The sequence below is a fragment of the Chinchilla lanigera genome, unplaced genomic scaffold (genome assembly GCF_000276665.1).
Source record: "Chinchilla lanigera isolate Chin_1 unplaced genomic scaffold, ChiLan1.0 scaffold00029, whole genome shotgun sequence".
In the NCBI taxonomy this organism is placed as follows: domain Eukaryota; kingdom Metazoa; phylum Chordata; class Mammalia; order Rodentia; family Chinchillidae; genus Chinchilla; species Chinchilla lanigera.
In genome coordinates this window covers 5,298,069-5,325,684 of record NW_004955430.1, presented here as the reverse complement: position 1 = coordinate 5,325,684, position 27,616 = coordinate 5,298,069, and the positions used below count along the sequence as shown (strand labels likewise).

The 27,616-nt window shown below is 50.4% G+C and overlaps 2 protein-coding genes across 3 annotated transcripts; one reads left to right on the top strand and one right to left on the bottom strand.

Moving 5' to 3' along the window:
- On the top strand, nt 1–20,868 carry Wnt5a (wingless-type MMTV integration site family, member 5A; the record flags this gene model as incomplete). The annotated part of the gene is given in 5 exon segments (XM_005387380.2): nt 1–290; nt 6,109–6,242; nt 7,417–7,667; nt 12,275–12,567; nt 16,097–20,868. Coding segments are annotated over 5 exon segments (1,143 nt in total). The 3' UTR covers nt 16,556–20,868.
- On the bottom strand, nt 488–5,589 carry LOC106148852. 2 transcript variants are annotated; one of them, XR_001234566.1, is made up of 2 exons: nt 2,825–4,033; nt 488–1,343 (listed from the first exon to the last, which is right to left on the bottom strand). XR_001234566.1 is itself a non-coding variant. In XM_013515683.1 (2 exons), exons 1-2 carry the CDS (start codon nt 5,499–5,501, stop codon nt 1,305–1,307), a joined length of 834 nt encoding a protein of 277 aa, XP_013371137.1. In that variant the 5' UTR covers nt 5,502–5,589; the 3' UTR covers nt 488–1,304. The 2 variants fall into 2 exon arrangements, 1 of the variants encoding a protein (XP_013371137.1); XM_013515683.1 differs by lacking the exon at nt 2,825–4,033 and adding an exon at nt 4,707–5,589.
- Nucleotides 20,869–27,616: the final 6,748 nt, after the last annotated feature.

Genomic DNA, 27,616 nt, shown 5'->3' with positions numbered 1-27,616 from the left:
CTTCCGTGCGCCCCGGCGCGGCCCAGCCTGTGCTGCCCGCCCGCGCACCTCGGCGCCCGCTCGGCTCCCGGGCCCATCTCCGCGCGGCCCCAGCTTGGGAGCCCAAGCCCGGGCGCCAGTGCCCGCTTTGGCTCCGGTTCACTGCGCCCACCCGACGCGCCCAGGAGGACTCTGCTGCCCTGCTCCCGACAGCCTCCCCCGGCTTAACCCGGCCGCTCCGCTTGGATTCCTCGGCTGCCCTCGCCGGGGTGGCGACTTCCTCCCCGCGCCCCCTCCCCCTCGCCATGAAGGTAGGTGTTCAGTGCGCCGCCAGCGCTCGCCACTTTCTTTCTTTCTTCTGGAAGTTCACCGAGTTCCCCTCACTTCTTCCTATCCCTCCATTTCTCCCACCGCGCGCGAGGCTGAACCCCAGCGTGGCTGGCGGGGACTCTTACATCTTCGCCCCCTGCCACCCCCAGCCCACCCCGCCCTGCCTCTGCCCGGGGAGACCGCCTCTCCTCACACCAGCCATTCTGCAAACCTTCTCGAGCCTGTAGGAAAAGTGGGGAAGAGCGATGGCAGAAACAGAGCGCGGTTCATGGAAGCCTTTCCTTCCACCCCGAGAGTGTAATTTACTATATATTTTCAGGAACGGGATAATGACTCAATTCAACAAATATTTATCAGGCGCCCACTGCGCGCGGGCACCCGGAGAGCGTGTGGCCGGGGCTCGGAGAGGGGTCGGAGGAATCGGTGGTCGGGAGAGCCGGCCGCGGGGCTAGGGGCCACTGACCCCAGAGCGGCGCCCTCCCCACCCCTACTCCCACCCCAGCCCCGCCGCCTGATCGAGGCCAGGTTGCAAGCCCCCCACCACCGCCAAATCTCGGAGCGATTCGGGCCCCTGTACCTTTAAGAGTGCCTGGCGGGGGGCCAGCGGGCACCCCGGCTCGGGGAGCGGGGTCGCGTTATTAGCATTATTAGCCGCCGCGGGGTGAACTCGGGCACTTTGCAGTGGCGGTGGGGGCGGGGAGCCGTGGTCCGGGCGGCTGTAATCCCGGCCGCGCCGCGGAGAGCGCGCTCGACCCCCGGAGCCGAGCCCGCCTTGTTCTTTAGAAACTCTCGGGCCTCCGCTTCGGGAGAGCGGGCGGGGGACAGTTTGTGAACTCGTGTTTGTTTTAATTGTCAGTTGTATGTTAAAGTCGAGTCACACACCCAGAGGGTCACGGAGAGTTCACTTTTACGAAAAGTTAACTTTTTTTTTCGTGCAGTATAACTTGCTGTTTTCCAAACAACCTTTACTCTTTCCGCCTTCTAAGTTTAGACCCTTATTTGCAGTTTTCCTGGTCGTTCCCATTTTCTGATTCCTGGAGAATAATATGGTTAGAATTGGAATTAAGATATTTCCTAAAAGCAAACAATCTCCCCTCTTAAGGGGGGGGGGTAAAAAGAATTCCCGCAGACCCTAGGCTGTGTTTTCCTTTCCAATCTCGGTCTCCCTCGGAGCCACTTCTCTCCCCTCTTTCTTTAAACGGTGACTTGGGCCCTGCAAGGGGACTGCAAAATGCACCTCGGCAGCCCTGCGCTGCCACCAACGTGCGAACACCGGCTGCGGGACCAGCCGGAGATTTGGTTTCTAGATGGCCTCTACCAGGCAGTTTTAAGGGGTCAAATGCTGCCGGGAGCGCTCAGTGACCTGGGGCAAGGTTGTGTGTGTGTGTGTGTGTGTGCCCCCGCGCGCGCGCGCGCGTAGGGGTAAAGGATCGGTAGTCCTCAGGTCCTGAACATATTAGCCTTGGTCTTTCTCCCCACGTGTCCGCAGGGAAGACCTTCCCTAGGAGGCCCGGCCTGGGTCCCTTGCCCTCTCCTCGCCTCGGCGGGGCCCTCCGGTGTCTGAGGGGTTTGCGCCGTGCGCGCGGAACTCCGAGCGGTACCCGCTGCCTTTTCTCCCCCGCTGTGCGGTGGCGGCTGCCCCCTGTCGGCCGTCTGGAGCTAGGACGCCGCCGAGCTCTTGCCTTGGAGCCGCGCCGCTCCTCTCTCTCCCTGCTGTGCTCCCCCGCCACCCTCTGGACCACCGAGCCTCCTCCCCTAGCAGAGCCCCTGCGGACCCCCAGAGGACGAGGGCACTGCGGCCGCTGGAAGAACAAGGGGGCTGTGGGTCGAACCCAGCAAAAGGCGCTCAGACCACCGGACGAAGGGGAGGGATGCCACCTCGTGTGGAAGTAGGAGGGACAGTGTTCTCTTAGGAGGCCCCGGGCGTGGCCTCAGTTGTCTCGGTGGTTCGCTTTGTGGCCCAGACAAGTGCCGTTTCCCTTCTTTCGGCCTTAGTTTCTCATCTAGTGAAAAGGGGAGGTGAAACATTGCTAAACTCGGGCGACTGGACTTGTTTTTAATTTCCTTTCTTCCCCCACGGACTCTGCTCACCTCTGGAAGAGTTGCGCTTTTGGAGAGTCAGATCTGTGTGACAAAGTGTAAGTGGTGTGTGTGTGTGTGTGTGTGTGTGTGTGTGTTAGTTCAAGGCGATGGGGGCAGGAAACAGGAGGACCACATCGATCATGCTTCCTCAGAGCCTGGCTGTCCCTGGATCTGCTGTCTGTTCTGAGGCCCAGGTATCAGAAGGTGGTCGTGTACCTTGCACTGATTTCGGCTCCAGGAGCAATCTCTGTCTTCTTTTGCGCGGTTCTCCCCAACCCTAACCCCACTGTGCTTGCGCGTGCGCACGTACATACACGCAGCACTGTGGACCCGCGTACTCGCGGCACGGGTGGCTCTGTCTTCCATGAGCACAGGCTCGAGGCATGGGGAGCAATGGCTCCTTTGTCTGCTACCCCCAAAGTGGACCTCTTACCAGCCTTGGCCGGCCCTTTCTTTATCCCTTTGGCTTCTCTCTGCTTTCCTGGGGGCGTCCCACGTTTTCCGCTGCCATGCCCGCGCACCCTCACAAACTTCTCCATCTCTTCCCCCTGCTTCAGGAAGAGGTCAGACTGATGGAAACAGTCTCCCCCGCCCTCTACCAAGAGCGGAGATTTTTCTTGGGGCTGCCCATCCTTTTTGTCCCCAAGATCCCTGGCCGCTTAGCTGGCGTCCCTCCTCATTTCCATCTCCCGCCTTGGGCTCGGGATGTAGACTCTAGAACAGGGATGCCCAGACCGAGGGAGGCAGAACCGGTGACCAGGTTCCGAGGGTTCGCTTAGCCTTTTGCTCATTTCTCTAGAGGGACTGCCCGTGTGTGGGGTGCTGCACGGGCTTTCCCGAGTCCCAGCACATCCTCTACTTACCTTTCCTCGGCAGATGTCCCTTCCCATCACCCCTATCACCCAGGCCCACGCTGCAGCTGACACCTTTAATCCCAGGGGAAGGCGACGGGGGAGCCTAAAGCGGGGAGGCACGGCTTGGAGCTGGTCTAGGTTGGAGACCAGGGCGCCCAAATGCCCTCCTTCTCCTCAGCCCAGCCCTGCGCTGAGCTGCTCCGATGCCCCCTGCCCTCCTCTTCGGAGCATGCGAGTAACAGATTCGCAGGGGCCTTACGGAGTGGACTCCTTGGGCCCTTGTTTGAAAACATTTCCTTCTTTCTCGGGAGACGCAGCTTCTGCCCAGAACTTTTGTTTTACCCCTGGTGTGACAGCCTCCCGAGAGGTCTCGTTTCATACCGTCTTTTCGGATCAGATCTCTTGGTAAACAGATGGGGATGTTACACCCCGCAGCGTGGATGTATTTATTACCGACTTCGCTGTGGGCTTTTCGAGTCTCTCAAACTCCTGAGGCCTTTTCTGGGTTGCAGCGGGATTGGAGCGGGAAGAAGGCCAAGGTGTTTCCGGGCAAGCGCGCGAGGTTAAGTGGAGACGCCACTCGCGGGGCTCTCCCGCCGGGTGCCACTGGGGCCCCCCACCCGTACCCTGGAGCTGGGGAGACTCAATTCTCGGAAACCCCGGACGACTCGACTCCCAGCTGGGCCCGGTTCTGAGGAATAGCGGACTCCCCCCAGGAGCGTCCAGCCGAGCGAGGGTTCGGTTTGTGTGGCTTCGGCTCTAACAAAGAGATCCGCTGTAATCCTCCGGATCTGTTATCAATTTCGTCGCTGCCCCGGCCCCGCCCCGCGCCCCGCCCGCAGCAAAGCACAGAAAGTGCCCACAGTCGGCCACGATCTAGGCCACCGACGCGTAAGCACGTCGGAACCCGAGTGTCGGTGCACGCCTGTGAGTGTGTAAATGTGCAAGAGGGTGTGTGTGCCTGCGTGCGCGTGAGGCTTCGGCCGCCGTTGGGGAGAGTCGACGACGACTTCGCAGCCCGGCTACGCGAGGCAGACCTCGCTGCCCACCCCCGCCCCTGGAAGAAACTTGACACTCCGGGCGGGGGTGGGGAGCGAGCCTGAGCCCTCTCTCTCCTGGGCTGGGGAAACCCCAGATTCCCATTCTCCGGGATGCGCCCCTAGCTCTGCGGTGCTTTGCAGACGGCGGGGCCCGGGCGTGCCGCCCCGCTTGGCTGGCGCGGAGGACCTCATAAACGTGGCCTCTCCGAGAGGCCCGAAGGTGTCCTGGCCCAAGAGGCGAGCGCCAGGGCTCCGCAGCATTTCCGCGGCGGCCTGGGACCCTCGATCCCTTACGGCGCAGGTTCCAGGCCGGGCCCTTCCGCCGCCTGGAGGAGGCTCGCCTTCCTTCCTTTCCAGAGGAGGGGTCTCCCTCGGGGCTGCGGGTGGTGCCGCGCCACGCCCGCGCCGCAGTTACACTTACCGAGATCTGAAAGGGGATGTTGGAAACCCGCTCTTCCCACCCGCTCTCGCCTCCCCGGTCGCCTCCTGCAGGTGGAGAAGTCACCAGTGGGGAGGAACGGCACGGAAGCTTCCAAGGCCGGCTCCTGGCCCTGGACTTCTCCACGCGGGGACCCTTTGCCGCCGGCCCCCTGTGCGCCGCGTTCCAGGGGCGCAGCTGCGGCTCCCCGGCCAGCGCATCTCTGGCTCCGTCGGGAAACTCATCCTCATCTCGCCTGCGCCCCTGTCTTTCGGAACTGACCCAGCAGGGTCCGAGCCGGACCGGAGAGGCGAGGCCGGAGGCGGGGTGGCAGTGTTCCAAGGCCCGGCTCGCAGCGCCGCGATCGCACGGTGGCCGACAACTCCAGACCAGGACCGGGAGAAAATCGAGTGCTTTGGGGCTTCCCGTCAGGGAAGGAGTTCCGCGGCAGCTGCCCAGCGTGGGGACCAGAGAGAGTGAAAGCTCAGCATCTGGGGGGAGGTTGTGGGAAGCGCAGAGAGAGGATTTCCTCCTACGGCGGACCCAGGCCCCCCCTTCTTTCCTTGGGGCTCCATCCCTTCTCGGGCCGTCGGAGGAGGAGGCCGCAGACAGGAGGGGGGCACTCTTTTCCGGTTTCCTTGGTTGGGAGAACAGACCTCTTTTCCCGTTATCCCCAGGCCCCCCCACTCCTCCCCACCCCAATCTGGCTGAAGAGTGTCCTAAAGGAAACCAGGGCTGCTCTAACCCCATCTGGAAGTGGCTTCCCCAACATCGGCCTGTAAACTGATTGTGAAACATACGATGTTAATTCGGAGCTGCATTTCCCAGCTGGGCACTGGCGCGCACGTCCCCCGGGCCTCGCCCCCCACCCCCTGCCCTGCCCTCCCTGTCCTGCCCCCACCCCCACCCGCGCGGCCACCCCGCCTCCTCCGCTGCCGCCGGCGCGCTCCACTCGCCTTCGCGCTCCTCTCGCCCTTGGAATTAATTCTGGCTCCACTTGTTGCCTGGCCCAGGTCGGGGAGAGGACGAGGGTGGCGGCGGGTTCCCGGAGTGAATGACTGGGGAGGGACCGAGTGCAGCGAGGGGGTACGGGACGCCAGCAAGCAGGAAGGAGGCAGCGCCTGGCACCGGGGCTTTGACTCAACGGCACTGAGACATGTTTGTAATCGCTGGCGCGCCCCGCGCACAGGATCCCAGCGAAATCAGATTTCCTGGTGAGGTTGCGTGGGTGGATTAATTTGGAAAAAGCAACTGCCTATATCTTGCCATCAAAAAACTCACGGAGGAGAAGTGCAGTCAATCAACAGTAAACTTAAGAGACCCCGGATGCTTCCGTTGTTTAAACTTGTATGCTTGAAAATAATCTGAGAGGCAATAAACATCTGCTCCTTTCTTCCCTCTCCAGAAGCCCATTGGAATATTAAGCCCAGGAGTGGCTTTGGGAACGGCTGGAAGTGCAATGTCTTCCAAATTCTTCCTAATGGCTTTGGCCATATTTTTCTCCTTTGCCCAGGTTGTAATAGAAGCCAATTCTTGGTGGTAAGTTCATTCTATGTGCGTGTTCTTTTTTTAAAGAGTCTTTTGTACGGTGCCGCAATATTCAAAAGTGGAGAGTGAGTTTGGGTGCATTTATCTAATACGTATGTGTATAGCGTATTTATTTTATCTATGCCTGTTTGAAGTCAGGATTTTCTTTTAACTTTCTAATATTGTAAAGCGTATCTTCAGGGCCGTAGGGAATCGGAACCTGTAGATCTAGACCTTTTTTCTATGAGGCCCTGGTTCAGGCGTGTGCTTATAGTACATCATGTCATAAAAGGGAACAGAAATTCGCTTCTCTAATAATTGTAAGCTTGTCTATCACATTTACTTTTTGCCACCTCTAGATAGTAAAAGTGAGTTTGACCTTTTCTTTTCTGACACTGGAGGTTATTAACCTACAGAGTCTGAAGTAGCAGTCATAGGAAGAGAGCTCAGCTCCAAGTGGAGAAGTGTTTGGGCTTGAAATGTAATCAAAAGGTGGTGAATCTGACATAGTCAAATGTCCCTAACTGGGGCTTCTTTCTGGAAGGGCCTTGTAGATGCACTGCAGAATATCCAGAGGATTATTTCTGATGGCGTTCTGGGTATTTTTCCCTTGTAAATGAGCAGCATTTTTCTGCCTGTCAAACATGACTTCTGTTCACAGGATGCCCCATCTTGGGTCCTTCACAATCACATAAGGAGCCTTTTTAACGTGTGTAGAAACTCAGTGAGTTTTCTCCACCCTCTGTCCTCATCCCTCTGTCCTTGCTGGCTTCTCATGTCTAGCTGTGCCTACTTTCAGCGTTCGTGTTTTCAGTGCAGATCAATCCAATCTGTGGGGCAAAGTGAGTCCCTTTCTCTAATGTCAACAGCTGGTCCCCCAAAACCACCATTTCCCCCGTTTCTGAGTGGATGTTGGAATATTGTTCAGGTATATGAAAGCCAGGGGCAAGGAAGGGAGGGAAAATGCTGAGCAGCCAGATGTGGATGAGGGCTACACAATACCTCCGTTTTCTGAGTGGAGTTTAAACAGAGGAGTTTTATAAGCCCTTCTCATACTTTGTCATGAGGACAAGCCGGAGAGAAAAAGCATCTGTGTGCTTGAAACTATGTATTGCTGACATGCTTTCAGGGGGCCTACCTCAAGAGCTCATGTAAATCTTGAATGCACATCTGCCCCCCTTTGCAGGTCGCTAGGTATGAATAACCCTGTTCAGATGTCAGAAGTATATATCATAGGCGCGCAGCCTCTCTGCAGCCAACTGGCAGGACTTTCTCAAGGACAGAAGAAACTGTGCCACTTGTATCAGGACCACATGCAGTACATCGGAGAAGGCGCGAAGACTGGCATCAAAGAGTGCCAGTATCAATTCCGACATCGGCGGTGGAACTGCAGCACTGTGGATAACACCTCTGTCTTTGGCAGGGTTATGCAAATAGGTAGGAAGCCACTTACAAATCTATGGATATTTTTTTTTTTCCTAGAAAAAAGTGTTTAGTGTTTGCTTGCATGTTTGATGGATAAGGGACCTTCCAGCCTGGGTGATGGGTTGGGAATTTTTGTCATTATAGGGAACAGTATTAATTCTGGTCCCCACGTGTGATTGTAAGGGTTGGGCTTTTTAAACCAAATCAGGAGGAGCATCACCGACACTTTAATTTTTCTGAGCACTTACTTTTCCTCAAATGTATTTTGTTTAAAGTAGTAGCCGAATACTTATTTTGGTTTCTCAACAGTAGATGTGCAAAGCTGAGTCATTTTGATCCTTTAAGGCTTAAACTCTGACTTATAAATTTCTTATGCTACAATTCAAATAAGCCAAGCATCCAGCTAAAAATTGTCATCTTTCAGAATGCTGGATATGTTGGCAGTGAGCAAGATTTTAATTTTCTTAATATAGATACTTCCTGAGGCTGAAATTTTATATATATCAAAAGCTTTATTTTTAGTCCCAGAAAAATTTTAATTAGACATGATCTAATTTCTGTATGTGATTTTGACAATTGACAGAAAAACATATTCTTGAGCTCTCAACCTAGCAACTTAAAAAAAGATTTTAAATGTACTGCTCACAGTCTGAGATTTAATTTTAAATATGTTGTTGGACTTGTTATTACATTCAGGGAGGAGATAGCATTTAAATTACTGGGCTAAAGGCAAAAATTGAAAAAAAACTCCATTAGCCTCTGGTTTGGTTGCATAGTTTAGGATTCTATCCGACAGATGCAGTCCTATATGTGTTTTCCAGTGTGAATATTTCAGGCCTCTTTACTTTTATGCAAACAAGTCCTTGTAATTAATATGGCTGTAGTCATACTACAATGAGAAATAATTTATCAAAGCAATTAACTGTTTATATTGATTGAAGGTAAAAAATTGGCCTAGTATCCATCACAGATGGATAAAATACTTTTTCTAAAAAACACTGAAAAGTGCATTCATTGAGAACAAGAAAGAGTTGTCAGTGGACGTCTGAGCCAAGGGGCTTCATAAACTAAACTAATTCAGGATTTGAAGCCGTTCCTCTAACTGAATGGGAAAATGGCCTGTGGCCCCAGCCTGCAAGTTTCCTAGAGCTTTGTCCTTTCTGTTAATGATTAAAATGTGCTAATGTATATAGTGGGGTCGGCTGGAGGAGCCAAGCTTCAGCAGCACAGGACGTCCCTGCATATGGATTGTCTGCCTTCTCTGGTTAACACGGGTGGTGGTGGAGACTTAATCCTCCTACATTCTGACATTGTTGCAGAGCTAAAGACTTTTTAAGAGCTCTGTTGGGATGGCTGGTTAGCTTTTCCCCCTTCTCCTACACCCTTCCTCAAATATGTGCCTCTCATACTGTGGGGCCACTCTTTTACATGGACACACGTTAGAAAAAGCATACACCTCTGACGTTAACCAGAAGGAAAAGAGCAGTTGGAGCTGTTTCTCTGTGCAGTCCCTCAAACACAGCTTTGATTTAACATCTTCTTCTCATCTTCATGCATGGCCTGTTTAGGGTCAAAATGTTCAGAATAAGCTATCATTTGCTAAATGAACTTGAGTTCTGCTGGAGATTTATTTTAAATGCGGTCCAAGATTCAAAGAGCCTGTTTTCCCAGCAAGATTCTTATGCAAAGGCCTGTATTTAATTGTCCCTGGAAAGTACACTTGGCCTGGGTTAGGTGGCACTTCCGTCTGTGCTGATGGGATGTGGATAGGAGGGTGCCCCTGACAGCCTCTGAGGGGCCTCCTGGAAGTTTGGGGTGAGTCAGCTGCTGTCCTGGGAGCAGGAGAACCAGACCAAAGGCCTGCGAGGACCTGGTGTCTAGATGCAAAAACTGCTGCTGGGTGGCTTGTGATGGGACACTGAGGAGGTCTCTTTTTCTTATTTGGAAGAAGAGCTGGAGAGCAGGAAAACTAGGTTTTTATAGGAGAGGAACAAAGACCCAACTCCAATAGTGAGTGGGAAACTCCTCCACTTTGGGGAATATTTGAAGAGAATGAGCTAAGGGACAATTTTAAACGCTTTTGGTACCCAAAGGTGTGTATGTGCCCACCCCAAGCACATAGTACCCCCGAGATACTGAGAGTAATTCTTTTCTGTCAGAATCTGACCCTGCCAGGGGCCAGGGTCTGAGAAACTCAGCTGGCACCTCCGGCCCCCTCCTCAACTCATTTTTCCAAGGTGCCAGTTGCCTCGGAAGCACCATGCACAATTGTCTCGTGAGGGGCCTGCTCTTCGTTTTGGAAACTTCCTCATTTTTCATCATGCTACCCTTTCCTCCTAGCTTTTGTGCCTGGCTTGTCTTTGTTTCCACACTGTGAAAAGATGTCGGGAAGGCGCCATTTTTAAGGGGCTTGAGGAGCCAAGTAAATGTAGATTTACACAGAGGAAACCTAAGTGAATCAGTGGTCTCCCAGCTGAGATGACTGTATCCACAGGCTGGTAGCCAGAGAGCACTTCTCAAACTGACGTCTTTTTGCTTCAGTAACCAATTAGCTTAGAAATTTCTACCGAGTTTGTGTTCTGCAGCAAAAAGGGAAATGCTCCATATAGACTTAGGAAAGAAGCAGCATTATCTGTGTTTTGTATGAAAGCCCTTTTATGCCCTGTGTACTCAAAGGACAGTGTCTTATTTCCCTGTGTCCTCAGAGGATCATTTTATCTCCTCTTTTTCTAGCCACAACCTCTTTATTCTACAGGTCTCCTGTCTAGGGCCACTGCATGTTCTGGGTTATCAGTGTTAATCCTCAGATAACTCCCTAGGCTCTTTCTGCTCTCCTCATTTGTTTCCATTCTCCTGACTCTCTAATTTGAGCTAGATAAATGGAATGCCCCGAAGGAACTTTCTGGATCCTCCTGCCAACCACCAGTGTACTCCTCAAGTTAGTCATTTTTAAAATGCGCGGTGGAGAGGGTCTGTGGTGAGTCAGAACCATTGTCACTGCAGGAAGGGAGGCATAACAGAGGGCCAGACTAAGGTGTAGGCCAGAGGGGTCCACAGAAAGAGTGGTCTGCTGGGTCCTTAGCATGGCCACCTTCCTATACAACAAGCCTTGGGTCTGGGGCCAGTCCCGTTGTCAGCCATCTTTGTGCGCCGCCACCCCCCCTCCCCCGCATTGTTAAGCTTTCAAAGCAAGTTGAGGAGAAACCTATTTCAGTATAGGGATTTCAGTGCAGAAAGGACCTTTCTTGTAGGCATTTATTTCAATGCCCTTATTTTACAGTTGAGGAAATTGAGGGTCTCCTTATTCCACCCCCAGGCTCAGCTTCAGCTGGCTATTAACCCCTTCTCTCTCATAGGACAACCTCTTTTTACTAAGTGGCTTCTTATTACATGTAGCGGAGCTCTTCATGCAAGTGGAATTTAAGGTGGTTTCTGATGATCCCCTGCATTATCCTCCTTACAAATAGGGCTCCCATAACTGCGTTGCAGGGTATTCTTTGCCAATATTGGGGAAGGAGAAAAAACTCTTCCCCCTTTCCCTAGATTGTTTTTTTTTCCCTCCTTCTTGGTATCATTTTAATACTTTGAGGCAAAGCCTGCGGGTCAGGGTGGGGCGGAGGAGCAAGGCGATGGCAGAAGTGGCATTAAAGACCAGCGGGCTGTTTGAAGGGTGGACACTCATATTCTTGCATGAGAAGTACCCGTCTAGTCAGCTCGGGATTTAAGGAAAAGCACATTTCTTTAGGCCTCTCTGTGAACAGGTTAGAACTGTCCCAAGGGAGAGGAAAGGGCCTGTGCCTGATGGGAGAGGAAGGAGAGGTTACAACAGCCAAAGGAGGAGGGTGTGCCAGGCCAAAACGAGCGTGGCCAGCAGCAGCGTGGTCACGGGCAGTGTCTGGCTTAGATTGCAATCCTAAGCCTTTCACAGGCTCTAAGCCTAGAAAATTCAAGGCTCCTCCTGCTCAGGATGAAAATAATATCAATTCTAAGAATAAGAGTAAAGACATCTACCCTGATTCAATGACTTCTTTCATGTGCATTTTTGGATATCAGTTTTTAATATCTTTAAAAGAACTGTAGAGAAAATCAGTCCAGCACTGCTAGAGACCTGCCTTAGGCTCAGAAATGTCAGGGGAAGACACTAAGTATCTGCTTCTTTGTGCTTAATTGCTCCATGTGGCTTCTGGCAAGGTGGGCCCAGAGCCTGGGTGTAGGTGAGGGACAGGGCCCATCAGGAGCGGCCAGCTTGAGCTTTCTCTCTGCCTGCCCTCCTTCCTGTAGGGGCTGCAGTGTGCTGGGGCTCGCCCTGCCCCGCTGCCTTAGGAGGGCCCAGGCACACCCCAGGAAGGTGTGCGCTAGGGCTTCCTCTGCCTTCCCCAGCGAGGTGCAGAGCTGGCCTGCCAGGGGCTCGCCCTGCCCACCAGCAGGGCCTGGGGCTGCACGGCAAGCGTTGGGCCAGGGGTCCTCCCAGCGCCCCTTCCTCAGTCTCCTCCCTTGGATGCAAACCTGGAGTGCCAGGGGCTCACCCTGCACTGGCTCCGCGGGGCGGGCCCGGGGCTGGTGTGTGTGGACTCGCCCGCACCCCCAGCAGGCGGATGACCCCGCGTCTCCGCCCGCAGGCAGCCGCGAGACCGCCTTCACCTACGCGGTGAGCGCCGCGGGGGTGGTGAACGCCATGAGCCGCGCGTGCCGCGAGGGCGAGCTGTCCACCTGCGGCTGCAGCCGCGCCGCGCGCCCCAAGGACCTGCCGCGGGACTGGCTGTGGGGCGGCTGCGGCGACAACATCGACTACGGCTACCGCTTCGCCAAGGAGTTCGTAGACGCGCGCGAGCGGGAGCGCATCCACGCCAAGGGCTCCTACGAGAGCGCGCGCATCCTCATGAACCTGCACAACAACGAGGCGGGCCGCAGGGTGAGTGCCGCCCTTCCCCGCCCCAAAGCCCCGGTCCTAGCCTCTCCCTGACTTCCGCCGCCCCTCCTGCCTCTCCTCCCTCTCGTCCTTTTCCTTTCCCTGCTTTAAAAAATATTCCTCCGCCGCCTGTTTCAGCCGCTTCCTCTCCCTTCCCTTCCTTCTTTTCCCTCTTCTCTTCCTCCTTCCCTCCCTTTCCTCCGATCTCTCTCCTCTGGCTGCCCCATCTCTTCCCAGGGTCCTCTGGAGGGCGTGCACGCCCAGGAAGCGCCCCGGACCTGAGCCGTCCTCCTGCAGCCCGGCCTAGGTGCCTGGGACAGGTCCTTCCTTGGCTTTTTAGCCTGCCCTAGTGCAGTTGGCTAATAGAGCCCAGAAATACAAACAGCAATGCTAGCAACTCTCTCCTTTTCTGTGGAACGTGTTTTTTTAGTGTGTGGGGGTCCCAATTTGTGAGAGAATTAATCTTCCTCCTAATAGGGGCCCTGCTGAGAAGGGCTTCACCCCAGCTTTGGGCCCCCTCTCTCTTTTTCTCTCCCTTTTTCTCTTTGCCCTCCAGATATCATTAGGTCTGACAGATTGAGGATTTTAAAAAGGGATTTTCTAAGAAAACAACAGCATTTTTACCAGCGAGGAATTTTGTAGGCCTGAGCATCAGGCCAGGGGTCTCAGGAGAAGAGACAGCCACAGCAGCACCCATAGAGGACAGTGCCCAGCCCTGTGGAGTCTCCTGGGTCCCCTCTTTCCTTCCCTGGGCGGGGATATGAAAAGTCACTCCACAGTAGTTAAAAAGACCCCCCCTTTTCCCCCTACGGTTCAACACATGGCATTTTATGGCTGCTTTAAAATGAAGGGGTGAAAACTTAACTTTGGCAGCACTGAAAACCAGGGAGATTATTTTTTCACAGAACCCAAGGTAGGTGCCAGGAATTTTCTGGTCAGGGATTTGACTCTTCTGTATTTTGGGGTGAGGGAAAAAGAAAGATAATCACAGAGTAGACCATAAAGGATTAGAAAGAGCCATGGGCCTTTCGGTCCTGTACCGTCATTTCAAAGATTGGGAAACTGAGGCTAAGTGACCTCCTTCATGTCTGTGGAAGAAAGTTAATGGATTGAAATATAAACCTGGGGTCCCTTGCTTACACTCACGCTACGCAGACTGGCGGTGAAGAGGTAGAGGTTTTGGAATGAGGGAAAAGTGGGTTGAAATCCGCTTCTCTGTGTTCCTGTGGGTTTCTGGGCCCCCGTTTCCGCATTTCCACGTGTCAGTGACCATGACAGGAACTGTCAGTTAGGGTCACAGTGAGGACCGAGTGAGCTCATGGAGAGATCTGAACCATTCAAAGTTGCCAATACTCTACCATATCTAACCTACAAAATAATATTTGAAGCAAACTAAGGTCTTGGTTTAGTGTTGGTCAGTAGTAAGCGGGTGATAAATGATAATTATTAAACATTTTGAAGTAGAGGATGTAGAAGAGTCACAGACTGGGTGGTTAATTCCACCTGACGAATCTGCCCCTCAGATTTGCTGTGAAACACGTGAGGGTGTCAGGGAGGTATCAAACTGCAAAGTTTCACTTGCGCTACCACGAGGGCTCAGATAATGGCTGCGGAGGAGCTGTGGCTCCTCTTTTACCAGGTTCCTCCTGCTGTGGCACTTGCAGCGTGGATTAACTCTCTGGATGGTGGCTGTCACTGGGCCGGTGGTGGGGGTCAGTGGCCAGACCCAGGCTCTCTGGAAACCTATAAGAGCTGGCTCCCACGCTGGCCAGTGACACGGGTCTCCAGGACAGAGGCGTGCTGACTCTGGGCCGCTTCCAGGGTTGTGTCCACAGCCCTGTTTTCAGTACTCATTGGTACTTAACACTTCTGGGCCTAACAAATCCTCAGGGGCCTGATGACCAAGGAGAGTGGGTGAAGGGACTCTCAGTGGTGAGAGAGGACTTAGGCGAATTCGGAAAGCACTCCTGATATTATCAGTTCTCTTAATATCTGCATTGGAGCAGTGAGCTGAGTGTGGACCCCAGAGGCTGAGGTTACGTAGAAGACAGCTTTTCTCTGGGACGGTGGGGGCAGGGGTGGGAAGTGGGCCCTTTGCCAGGAAATCATATTAGAATTTCTTCAGGGCATTAGCTTTTTATTTTCCTCAAAGGGGAGCAAAGGTTAAATATGTTTGCAGAACCTTCCTCAGACTAGCCGAGAACATGAAAGTCTTTATGCCAAAAGAGTACAGTTTGGCTTCTTTGAAAAGAAAGCCCTTATGAATCCCTGGAGGAAGAAGGTAACTGTTTGGGTGGATGCGGCCTCCAGGTTCCTGACAGGTCCTGGCCGGCACACCCGCCCCACGCGAACTCTGGGAGGTTGCTGGCAGAGGGAGCTGTGGGCAGCAGGAACTATAAATAGGCAACCGCTACCTCCCAGACTGCTGGGCCCAGTGCTACAGGGCAAGACCCACAGGCACTGCTACCAGGAGGCTGCTGCTACTGGGCAGCGACCCAGACACTATGCCCCCATCACCCTGGAGAAAGACCAGGCTTACCGAGTGTGCCTTTGTGCCAAGCACTTCCCATGCCTCCCCTCATTTCATCCTTCTAATGAGGCTGAGAGGTTGGTACCTCACGGTCTCCTTTACAGAGGAAAATGCAAGCTCAGGAAAATGCAGCCAATTCTCTAAGATCAAGGACAGGGGCCGGAGCAGATCCATATCTGCTGGTTCCAGGGCAGGTGCTCTTACAAAGGAGGCCGTCAGCAAAGCAGGGACTATGCAGGATGCAGAAGTGAGGGCCCCACATGCTAGCTGCATGTCTTGTGCAGGCCGCCTGCCCTGTTTGTGTCACTGTACTGTCTTCCAGTCTAGCCCGCATCACAAAACTGCTGGAATAATTCAGTGAGAGCAAGCGTGAAATGGTCTTATCCCAACATCTAGCACACAGCCATAACAGTAGGAGTGGAGAAAGATTTGAACCCTCATCTCGCTGGGAAGGGGACCCCCTTCCCAGCTCTACATTTACCAGCTGGGTACCCAGGGGCAAGGCACTGAGCATGGGCTTAGAGACCAAGTACCTGGGTTCAAATCCTGGTACCCCGCTTTGCAGTGGTTAGAGTAGGAACCCATCTCTCCGGGCCTCACTTTTCTGTCTGTGAAATGGGGGTGACAATAGCATGACCTTCACCGTCTGACCACAGAAAAGGAAATGGGAGCAATACGGAGGATGCACGCTCATGTGTTTCTGCTAATGCCTCCCTGCAGAAGAAGAGGCAGCCGGAATGTTTTATTTTCCTCCTGTCCCCATCTAAAAACTGCATAGTGGTTGATGATATAATAATGAGTGGCTAAAATATTTATTTTGCAGCACTTTTAAAAGAAGGCAGTACAAGACTTCTGGTAGTGGGGAGTGAAATAAAAGAGCCCCTTATTCAGCCGGGACCATGTCTCCACGGAGGCGGTGCACAGGAGCTTTGTTAACTGTAGCCCACGCCTGCACCTTGCGTCCTCCTTGGGTTTGCCTACTGACTGTCTGTTTCCCTGCAGACGGTGTACAATCTAGCCGACGTGGCCTGCAAATGCCACGGGGTGTCCGGCTCCTGCAGCCTCAAGACGTGCTGGCTGCAGCTGGCGGACTTCCGCAAGGTGGGCGACGCGCTCAAGGAGAAGTACGACAGCGCCGCAGCCATGCGGCTCAATAGCCGGGGCAAGCTGGTGCAGGTCAACAGCCGCTTCAACTCGCCCACCACGCAGGACCTGGTCTACATCGACCCCAGCCCTGACTACTGCGTGCGGAACGAGAGCACGGGCTCCCTGGGCACACAGGGCCGCCTGTGCAACAAGACATCGGAGGGCATGGACGGCTGCGAGCTCATGTGCTGCGGCCGCGGGTACGACCAGTTCAAGACGGTGCAGACTGAGCGCTGCCACTGCAAATTTCACTGGTGCTGCTACGTCAAGTGCAAGAAATGCACTGAGATTGTGGACCAGTTCGTGTGCAAATAGTGGCTGCCTGCCTGTCACCCAGCCCCGCGCCCAGGACCCACTTATTTATAGAAAGTACAGTGATTCTGGTTCTTCTTTCTAAAAATATTTTTTATTTTTCCTCAAGAACTGCAACCGGAACCATATTTTTTTTTCCTGTTACCATCTAAGAACTCTGTGGTTTATTATTAATATTATAATTATTATTTGGCAATAATGGGGGTGGGAGCCAAGAAAAATATTTATTTTGTGGATCTTTGAGAACGTAATAATACAAGGCTTCTTCTGATAGTACAGGAAGAGAGGGAAATAACGTGTACCCTAACCTAGCTGTGTGGATGTAGTACACATCCGGAAGGTAAAGGTAGTACATATTTTTCTTAGCTATGGAGTCATCTGGGGTGGATAGGGTCCAGCTGGAGCAGAGAGGTACAAATGTGTGCATGATTCAGCTTCTGTGACTAAAATGAATTGTAAATGCTCTGGGGCAAGATAAAAGGTCTGGAGAAAATAACACAAACACACAGAAAATGAGAGCGACCCAGTTTCCTAGGGGTTGTCAGCCTGTGTTTCATATTTTCAGGGTTCTGATTTAAAATATAAGAGCAAGCATCTCCAATCTTCAAAGAAAAACAGGTGTAGCACGTGTCGTGTTCTTCTCAAATATCCCACCTGCAGATTATCTCTGTTCTAACAGCTTATGAAGCTTGGAGAGCAGTTAAGTAAAAAGTTGGGGCAGCAGAAAAGTCTCCAAAAGTTAGAAAGCTTGAAATCTTCTAGGTGGGGATTTGAAGGTGTTACCCCGAAATGATTCTGGATACCCGACTTTCGTTTGGGCAGGATGTGTTGAGTTGAACATGCAGAGCAGTCAGTGTCTTGTCCTTGTCTGAGAGACAGAACTTGGTTGAGAAATGCTAATGGAAATAATACCTGAGTTCTGCTCACAGATCTTCAGCCTAAACATCAGGATGATTTCATGCAGAGCAGAAAAACCCAACTGAGGAAAAAACGTGAAACCCACCTTCCTACCTGACCCCAAGCCCTCTCTGGTCTCTCTGTGCCATGATGTGATGCTGGCCATGCTTCCAAATGGCAGCTCCGCTGGGTCCCCTTTGATTGTAGGACAGGAGATGAAGCACGAGGAGTTCCGGAAAATAGCTTGCTACTTAGGGATTTTTTCCTAAAGCTTTTGCTTTGAGGCACAGTAACTTCTTATGGTTTGATGACATTACTTAGCTAACAGAGTCCACAGAGGTGTCACCGTGTTCCACTGTTAGAATCCTGTGTTTAAACTATCCATCCACTCGTGCTTTTCCTATTACACTGCAGGTGCACCCTAACTGTTCCTGATGTACTCGAACAGTTGCCTTTACAGGGGAGCGATGTGGTTTAATGGTGCCTGATATCTCGTCTTTTGTACATATCATATATATATATATATATATATACATATATAAATATAAATATAATTATATCTCAGTGCAGCCAGGATTTATATTTACAGTTTACTGTGGGCTTCTTTCTGTCTGGAGCATTGTTGTCCTTCACTGCAGTCCTGTCAGGATCTTTCCAAATGTGTTTCGAGTCTTGTGTTTGGCCTGCGGCCCTGCTGGGATCATACCCTGAGCGCCAGGAAACTTGTTTCTGAGGGAGCTCGGCAGTCTGATTCGCTGATGTGCATGTTGGTTTGAAGATTGCTTTTCTCTGTCCTGCGCACACCCTCCCCTCCAGCTTCCCTTTCTGTATTCTCTGTGGAGAGGGCATTATTTGTTTGTCACACACATGGACATTAATAGATACAACCTAGAAGCATCTTGCTTTGCTTAGTGCATTCCACAGAGTGGAAACAGGTGCCTGGTGGATCTGGTGGAACTTGTTCAAGTCTCTGAGGAGGAGCCAGCTCACTGAATAGATAGCTAGTTTAACAATTTTTTAAAACAAGGACACCTCTTTCCCCAAAGCGCTGTCAAATGTGTTCTTATCTCAGATGGTCGTTGTTTTTAGGGTTTGCAAGAACGCAGATCTCCTGTATCCTTCCTGGGCGTGGTGGGCTTCACATCACCTCAGCCACGTAGCTCTTAATTTATTGCACAAGGATGTTCACTTCCCCTCCGTTGCAGTGAATTGCAAGTAAAAGATCTTGAAATTAAAAAGCACTATTGAGTTTAAAATGTCACTTTTTTGGTTTTTATTCTACAAAAACCATGAAGTACTTTTTTTATTTGCTAAATCAGATTGTGTTCCTTTTTAGTGATTCATGTTTATGAACAGAGTTGAGTTTAACAATCCTAGCTTTTAAAAGAAACTATTTAATGTAAGATATTCTACGTGTCATTCAGATATTATGTATATCTTCTATGGCCTTTATTCTGTACTTTTAATGTACATATTTCTGTCTTGTGTGATTTGTATATTTCACTGGTTTAAAAACAAACATTGAGAGGCTTATGCCGATGGAAGATAGAATATAAAATAAAATGTTACTTGTATATTGGTAAGTGGTTTTAGTTGTCCTTTAGATAATTCACGTGGAGATTTTTGGAGAAGTTGTGAGGGATAGCTTTGGATAACTACATGTTAAAATAATGGAAGAGTGGAGAATTTTACAAAAACCAAACTATTTGGAAGCTTCAAAGGATTTCTATATGTAGCAGAACAAAAAGGGAATTCTCTTTTCCTATATATGTTCCTAAAAAAAAAAAAAATCAAGCAGATGGCTTAAAGCTGGTTGTAGGATTGCTCACATTCTTTTAGCATTATGCATGAAACTTAATTGTTTTAGAGCATGTTGCTATTGGAACATCCCGGAGAAGAGCTCAAAAGGCGCATACTTTTCTCCATGACCAGAGATCTAGTCCCCTTCACCCAGAAATGTATCTTTGTGTTTACCACGGCAATAATTGCACCTCTCTCTTTGAATTCACTGTGGACCATGTGTGGTGCTCTTCTGCCCCTTGGAAAGCTGTTTTTATGAAAAGAAAGCCTCAGTCCACAGAGAATGAAACCTTTGAAAACTAAAGGTTTATTGTGTTAAGTGCAATTCGTGTGAGTGCTTGTGCTTTATGAAAATGTGCACCGAGGCTGGCAGTCTGCACAGATTGATCCTTTAGCCCCTTGCTTTTTTCTTTCCAGATGACCTTGTAACATATTGAAACTTCTCATGGATGCCAAGAATACATTATTTAAAAAAAAAACAGTAGATCAACATATAGAGTGTTTAAAATAGCATTTCTGGGCAAATTCAAACGCTGTGGTTCTAGGATTCACATCTGGTTCAGTTTTTCGTGCGTTGTATATTGACCAGTGTTCTTTATTGCAAAAACATATACTAGATGTAGCAGTGTCAGCATATTTTTATTTCTCATCCTTGAGTGCATTCAAAATCTTCCCAATATGGAAAATTAACCAAAAAATGTATACATAGGCAGCAACAAACAGAGCCATGTTCAAAATAACCATTATGGGCTCAAGTGAAAGGAAGGTTTTCCTCTCCAGTCCCATTTCTCTGGTCAGCTCTTTGAGCTCCTTGGCTGGCTGGGGCACTGTGGAGGTGTGAGCAGTCTCCTAGCTCAAGACTTCACCAAGATCAGTTTTCAGGTGGTTCAGCAAACTCTTTCAAGCCACTGGCATTATCGGATATGCTATGGTAGTAGAGTGCTGGGTCCTCCAAATGGCAGACGGGTACCGCTGACTTCCAGGAGAAGATCCGCAGAAGCAGCCCCTAAAGACCAAACAACCTACAAAAGCAATGAAGACAGAGCTAGATCAGGTGCTTGTAACTCGAAGCACGTATTGAATGTGGATAACCACCAAGGTGCAGGTCTAAAATACCGCGTTAGTACTGTAAAGTATACATTAAAATATTTATTTTTGAAAAAGTATTTTCTAGTCTCTTCTCTATTGGATGGTAAAAATGTGATGTCATGTTTTGAAAATGAGATGGTGAAACATTTTTAATTCAGGAAACATTCAGAGACGTAGGAGTTAAAACTTAGAAATGAGACCCTCTGACTTACCTAGTGACACAAACTTTACACTTAAATCTGGTGGTTTCATAGTGTTTTAGGGAAACATCTTGTTAACCAACTTTAAAATATGGATGTAGAGTAATTAAGGATTGGTATGATTTAAAAAAAATGTATCACGTTGAATCTAGAAGGTTGAATGAAAATGGTGTCTCAGTATTTCAAAAGCAAAAAGGAATTGGGGGGGAGATTGCATTTTAGACCCTTTTTATATGCAGTGTACAATTTGCTGGGCTAGAAATGAGAGAAAGATTATTTATTTTTATTCATATCTTGTACTTTTCTATTAAAATCATTTTATGAAACCCAGTGCAGTCATGTGTGTGTGTTTAGCAGAGAGGGGTGCGCATCACGGTTTGGTGGGAGCTCGGGTTACGGCCCAGTGATGGCAAACCTACGGCACACACGCTGCAGCGGGCTCTCATCTCATCGAAAGCTCTAACAGGTTAGCCATCACTGGCTTGAGGCATACAGAAAGAACACTAATATCTGAGGCATGTAGACAATATTATGCTCGAATGTCGAGGATTTATTTTGTACTCTAAATCTCGTTTTCTTCTACCTATTGCTAATTTTTCCATTTCTTACTTGCTCTGCTGCTGTTCATATGTAAGAATTGTATTGGGAGGTTATTCCACAGGGTGGACAGTTCGTATGGAGAAATGGGATTACCACAAAATGACAGGGCAAAGCAAAACAATGCTCTGAGGAGAAAAGTGAACAGTGTTTGAGATGTAGAACAGACCAGGTCACCTGGACTGTTCTGCTTGTTGCCTTTTCCATTTTTCAGTGGTTGCCAGTGAGTTTCTTAGATCAGAGTTCTCCAGCTTGGTACCACTGACATGTTAGGCTGCAGCACTCTTTGTTCCAGGGTCTTGCCTGTGTGGTGGTGGCGATCTCCCGGCGTGGGCTCACTAGATGCCAATGTCACTGTTCCACCTGTGATGGCCCAAAATATTTCTAGACATTGCCCAAGGTGCCTTGGGGAACGAAATCCACCCCACTCCCAGGTAAAAACCTGGGCTTCAGATGGAGGAGCTGAGGTTTGGAGTATTTGGGGAGTCCTGGGTGACCCCAGTAGGGGACTGATTGCCTGACAAGGGAGAGAACTCCCTTGTGAGTTTCACAGGGTAGGGTTTGGAGATCCAGCATTGTCTCCCGAACAAGCAAAGAAGGTAGGTCCTGCGGCCAGATGCTTTAGGGAGACTGCCGTACACTGTTCACCTTGTAAAGGTTGCATGACCTGTCTGCTCTGAATCCTTTGTCTTTATAATGGGAGTGTCTGCTTGTCTCTTTGGGTTGTTGTAAATATAAATGGGTGTTCTGAGCAGGCGTCACTATGCATGAAGAGTTCAATAAACTAGCTAGCAAAGGAAGAGGATAGGAGAGGGACATTGGAATGAGCCTGAGGGCTCCGCAGAGGCAGCGTGGCTGAGCTGTTGAACACACTCAGGACTCTTGGCTTGCTGTGAGGAAGCCATCCCGTGGGAGGCTGCAAACTTGTGTCCTGCCTTCTATATCATCCTTCCAAGACTTCCAGATGTGCTGTCCTTGATTCACATAGCACTAAAAAAACCGCTCAAATTAGCTGCCAACGTTTAAATGAGGAGTACAGTATTTTCACATTAACATTTGTGTTTCTGGACTGAAAAACGGGAAGAGCCGGCCACTTAGGTATGCTTGTTCCAAGTCTCATGTAGGAACAACCAGCTGGATCCAAGCAGCCCCTGTTCCCTTTTGGAGAGGGCTGAGCACTTAGGTAGTCCTTTATGTCACCTAACTTGGCCCCTACAAGCTTTTGCATCTGTGATGGTTCTGAATGTGTTGTTGTTGTTGCTGTTATTTTCCTGAGTCAAGCTTTCTTCATTTCAGCACTAGTGACATTTTGGGCTGAGTAATTCTCTGATGTGGAAGCTGTCTTGCAACTGAAGGATGTTTAGCTTCTGCCCCCTAAATGTCACGGGCACCTCCCCACCCTGACGCTTGAAATGTCTATAGATGCTGCTGAATGTCCTCTGGGGGGCAAAACCATTCCAGGTGAAAATCACTGGCTTAAACCCCAAAAGTGTGCATTTACGCACTAGCCAGTGAGGTTAAAACAAAGAAAACAAATAACCAAAAAAAATTCTTTCAGAGCAAAGATGCCTAACATATTACAGCAATGCAACAAATATTTAAGGAGAGCATGAAAAGCATATCCCGTCCCAGCACTGGCCCTTCCGTTCACCTGCAGTGTGGCCTTGAGCAAATTCTTGATCCTCTCTGATGTTAGTGTTCTCAAGTAGGAGATAGGCACAAAAGAACCACTCAGTTAGGGTTGGTATCTAAATGACACGACAAAACCCACAGAAGGCTAGCTCCAGAGCCAAACAATAGCAGCAACTTAATAAAAGGTGGAATTAGTTTCAAAGGCAAGGGCAGTAAATCACCAGCTAAATTTTCCCGGCCACATAGCCAAGCAAACATGAGCTCCAATCTTTGGTGCTCCTCATTGAGCTGCAGCTTCTGAAAAGCCATCACTCACAAACCCAGAGAAGCTCAACAAAAAGCATTTCGGGGCCAAACAAGTTGGAGAGATGGTGAGTCATGGAGCAGGGCCCTGCTGAGAGATGTAGGAAGTTCATTAGCATATTGGCAGCTCTATAATCAGGGTAGCGGGAAGGAACCTGCTTTTGAAACTGGAGTTCCAGGCACCTGTTACCTCCCGCTGGGTGAGTTGGAAAGTGGTATGCGAAGCCTCCGTCTGGCTGTACTCTCTTGAGATCCAGCATGAGGTGGGCTGGTGCTGGCGGGGAATGCTGGAGAGCTGCTCCTCCTCCGGAAGGGGTCGCCTGAGGGGCGGCTATCCACTTCACAACCTGGGTAGGGAGATGGGGAAGCACGTGCTCTGGGAGGTACTAAAGCGGGTCCTGAGACAGGGACCAAGGCACGGCAAGAGGAAGAAGGAGGAGGAAGCAGGATGAGGTTGGAAAGAGGAGACACAGAAAGTATAAAATGCAGAGGGGGCAAATAAAGAAAAGAGAAGATTCAGCCGTCCTCTGGCCGCCACCTGCAGACAAATCTCAATGGTACTAGCTAAGAAAATAAAAGTGTTACGGGAAGGTGATATTTGACAAGTGCTTATGCCTGCCTGGCCCTTGCTGAGGGCTTTATCTTTCATCCCATGTTAGAAAGATTCTCAAGAATCTTCTGAGGTGGTTCTTTGACCCTCGTTTTGTAGATGGCAGAATGGAAATTTGGAGAGCTGAAATCTGACCCCAGAGCCCATCTGTGTACCCGAAGTTGGTGTTTTGGCTTCGTGGTGCTCTTCCAGGACTGGCTTCCCTCCAGGTGAGCTGGACCAGAATCTTGGCAAGGGCTCCCTTGGATGGAATGAGGCCTGTGTTCCTCGGTGGCTGGGAGATACCCTAGCTACTGGAAAAAAACAGGCCTTTTGCTGGTGAGTACGGACTACTTGGGATGTGTTCCAGTTGCCCAGGCCTCCTTCACAAACCAGCTGTTGGTTCTGGCCCTTGGCTGGGCCTTTCTCACAGTGTGGTCACTCATGTTAGGGTGGCCGGCCGGAACCTCTCCCATGATACGTGACACCACATTCTAGGAAGGGGAGGCTGGGAGTACTGGAGGCCTACACTTGGAAAACACTAGGCATGGTACTGCTTCCATGCAACCTGCTAATTAAAGCAAGGCTGAGGACAGCCCAGAGTCAGAGGGTAGAACAATAACTCCACCTTTCATCAGGGCAAGGGCTGGCAAAGTCACACTGCACAGGATGGGCGGCGTTGCTATGGCCATCTTGGTACAGTGTACCTCTGGGCTAAGGTCCATAGTGTATAGTGGTGCTCAGCCTCCCCTCTCTGGGATAGCACCAGTAGTAGGATGCCCTTCTCCCACCCAACAAACCCACCATATACAGGGGCCAGAAGGAAGGACAATCTAAAAAACCTGGCTCCAGGCTCTATGTCCTTTGCCACTTACTTAAGCTCTCTGGGCTTTGCTGTTCTCATCTGTAATATGAAGTTATGATACTGTTATAGAGTAATGGTGAGGACTGCTAGCCCCATAAACAAAGGCCTGACATAGAGTATATGGCCCAGCAGTAATAGGGATGATCATGGTAGCCTTCCACAGAATTAGAGAGAAACCTGCACATTCTCATCACCAGCTTTCAGTGACTCAGGAGCTTCCTTGATTCAGCAAATTGCAGGGCCCTCCCTACAAGGTGCTGGGAGGGGGCTCCTAAAGGTTCCAGTGAGGTTCCGGCTGGGGAAGCAGAGGGTGGAGAGGAGGAGGAGGGGCTCAGCCTCAGCTCAGACTTGCCAGCTCCTCCCCCTCCATGGGAAAGGCTGCAGGATGCTGTCCCAGGCATCAGGAGAGACCTCGAGAAGAGCAGGGACAGCGTGGGGACTCACCTCTTTACAGAGCAGGCCTGTGGGGCCGAGGAGGAGCGAGAGACCATGCTGCCAGGAGGGAAGGCCAGTGCCCTTCCCCTGGCTTGGGCGTCCCAGGCATGCCCAGCTCTGGAGCCACAGCGTTTCCTGGGGGCTGCAAGCTATGTCCTTTTAGCAGCACTGAACTTCCTCTGGGCCACTGTTTCCTCCTTTGGAAATGGAAGTAATCAGGCCCGCTGGCTTATTATCGGCTCCCATCTACTAAGCACTTAAATCCACCTGCCTTGGTGTTAGATATTTCTACTCACAGCACTTTGTTTGATCCCACAGTGCCTGATAAGAGGAAATATCACTCTCCTTGTCACTGATAAAGAAATAGAAGTCCCAGAAGAGCAAGACTCTCTCTACAAACTGCAGAGCCAGGAGAAGGCAAGGCCAGGTGTGTCTGCTTGCACAGTGCAGACCTTGCTTCATCCATGATGTCAGGGTGCCTCAAGTCACTGGGAGGACCGAGCAGAGGGCCAGAAACCTAAGATTTTATCCTGACTCAGAGGCCTGTGGCAGATTAACCCGAGAGCTCCTCACACGTGTGCCACGGTAGCCCGAGTGGTGGCAGGCAAGGATATTTACCTTGTACATGAGCTGAGGCTGACAGAGTCCTGGATCCAGACTTAGTGACCACCCCTAAAACAGTTCCACTGTCTGTATCTTAGTGCCACGCTAGTTATCACTTCGTGGTGTGGCTTTGGGCAACTTCTTTGTTCTCTCTGGGCCTTATTCTGCAATGCTTGCATGATAGTTTGGAAAGGGTTACATGAGTGAGTTTGATAGATTGTTCAGCAAAATCACATCCTGGGACAGATCTTATATTGAGATAGACAGTAGGACCTCAAATGCCAATCTTTGGGTGTAAGATGAAAGTTTATGAAATTTAGCCTACCTTGCTTTGGCCCAGCACTGCCAGGACATAGGGAGAGTGTGTTGGTTACCTTTCTCTTGTTGCTGAAACAAAATTCTTGACATCCAAGGTGAAGGAGGGACAGGTTTATTTAGCTCACTGTTAGTGGAGGTTTCAGGCCACAGTGGGCTGGCTCCAAGGCAGGGTGGCATGACAGAGGAGCAACAGTTCATGGTGGTGGAAGACAGCCAAAGCATAAGAGCAAAAATAGAGGAGCCAAGAGAAGACTCTTTCTGTCCTTTATATTGCGTGTAGGCCACCCACCCTAGGGTGGGTGTAGCACTCACAAGCATAATCCCAGCCCTAGACAATGAATCAGTCATGAACTCTAGATTCAGCTGCCTCCGAAAAGCACTCCTCCCCCATGACTGCATGAGGCTTTGGGGAGACATGCAAACACAAACCATAACAGAGAGCATCTACTTGGCATGTTCTCCTTCCTCCCTTCTGCACACACCCACCACACCCAATCCAGGTGCCTTACTCAGCATGGAGCAGGGGCATAGGAAAACCAAGGGCTTTGGAATCAGAAGCACCTGCACAATCTTGACCAAGATTCTTGATCTTTTGGAATTTTCATTTCCTCCTCTGTAAAAGGGCCAACCTTATCCTTTTGCAGGGGTTTTGTGAGGATTACAAAGAACTGGTGTGTAGAATGACTATATGTAATCCCTCAGTAAATGGTAAGCATTATATTATTATCTTAGTCTGTAAGCCTTCTCTTCTGCCCTGAAGAGAGCAGCTTGATGCATTGTTTAGTGGCAGATAATTTACTAGTTAGTTCTATATGCTGCCCAGCTCTCTGTCTCCTGGGCTTATGTTTGCTGAGAGGACAGAGAAAGACAGTATTTTCCCTACCACCTGGCCCCCAGAAGTCTGTAACATGGGGATTTCTGGCATAGAGGTAGATTTCCTTTTGTAGGACCTCCTCTGACATTCTGGAATAAGGCTGAGCATGGGGGTCTCTGGGTGCATTCCTCCACTCCAAATTTCCCATAAGTACCTGTGTGTGCCAGGTCTTTTATTAGGTGCAGAGATGAATATAACCCTCCCTCTCCTTGGGGAGCTGGACACCCAGATCAAGGTTTGTGCCATGGTACAATTCCAGGGCAAGCCAGGGAAGCAGAGCTTCCCAAGGCAGCGCCCCTTTTCTGGCAGTAAAGCCATACTCCATGCATGTTTTCAACAAGCAGTTTAAACCACTTGAATTCGGGTCTTGAAAACCAAGAAACCAGTTCTGAGTGTTTTTTACCTCTCCCACTGCTTCCTCCTAAATTTCATTAGGGCTGACAATTTGTATATCCACTTACAGTGTAATGTGATTTCAATGGCTGACCGTAACTGTTAGAAATGGAGGTTCCCCTGGGTGCCGTGAGCCAAGGAGGCGGCTGGAGATGCTTCCCAGGCAGTGGGGCCCTCCCTGCAATGGGGTGTCCTCTTCAGGAGATGGGAGGGACAGCTTCTTGGCCTCCTTCCTCTTTGCCCTGCAATCATTTTTGTTTTCGGAGGCTGAGCTATCTTGCAGTTTTCGGCATGCAATAAAACATGCTCAACCACAAGGCCTCTGTCGAGCCAGGACGCCAAGCCCATTGGCCCCACTGTCTCCCTGGCTTGGTGGAATTGATAGTGTGCGCCTTGCTTTGGGCTTTCCTTTTTGTTTTGGCTTTGTAACTAAAACAGAGCCGATGCCTAGAGATGGGATGTTCACTTT

Excerpts from the sequence above, each read along its gene's own strand:
- LOC106148852 (XM_013515683.1), bottom strand. The coding sequence starts at position 5,501 with ATGTTTCACAATCAGTTTACAGGCCGATGTTGGGGAAGCCACTTCCAG. Across the intron at positions 1,344-4,706 it reads ACATCCCCTTTCAGATCTCG|GAATCAGAAAATGGGAACGA; the intron begins GTAAGTGTAACT and ends ATTATTCTCCAG.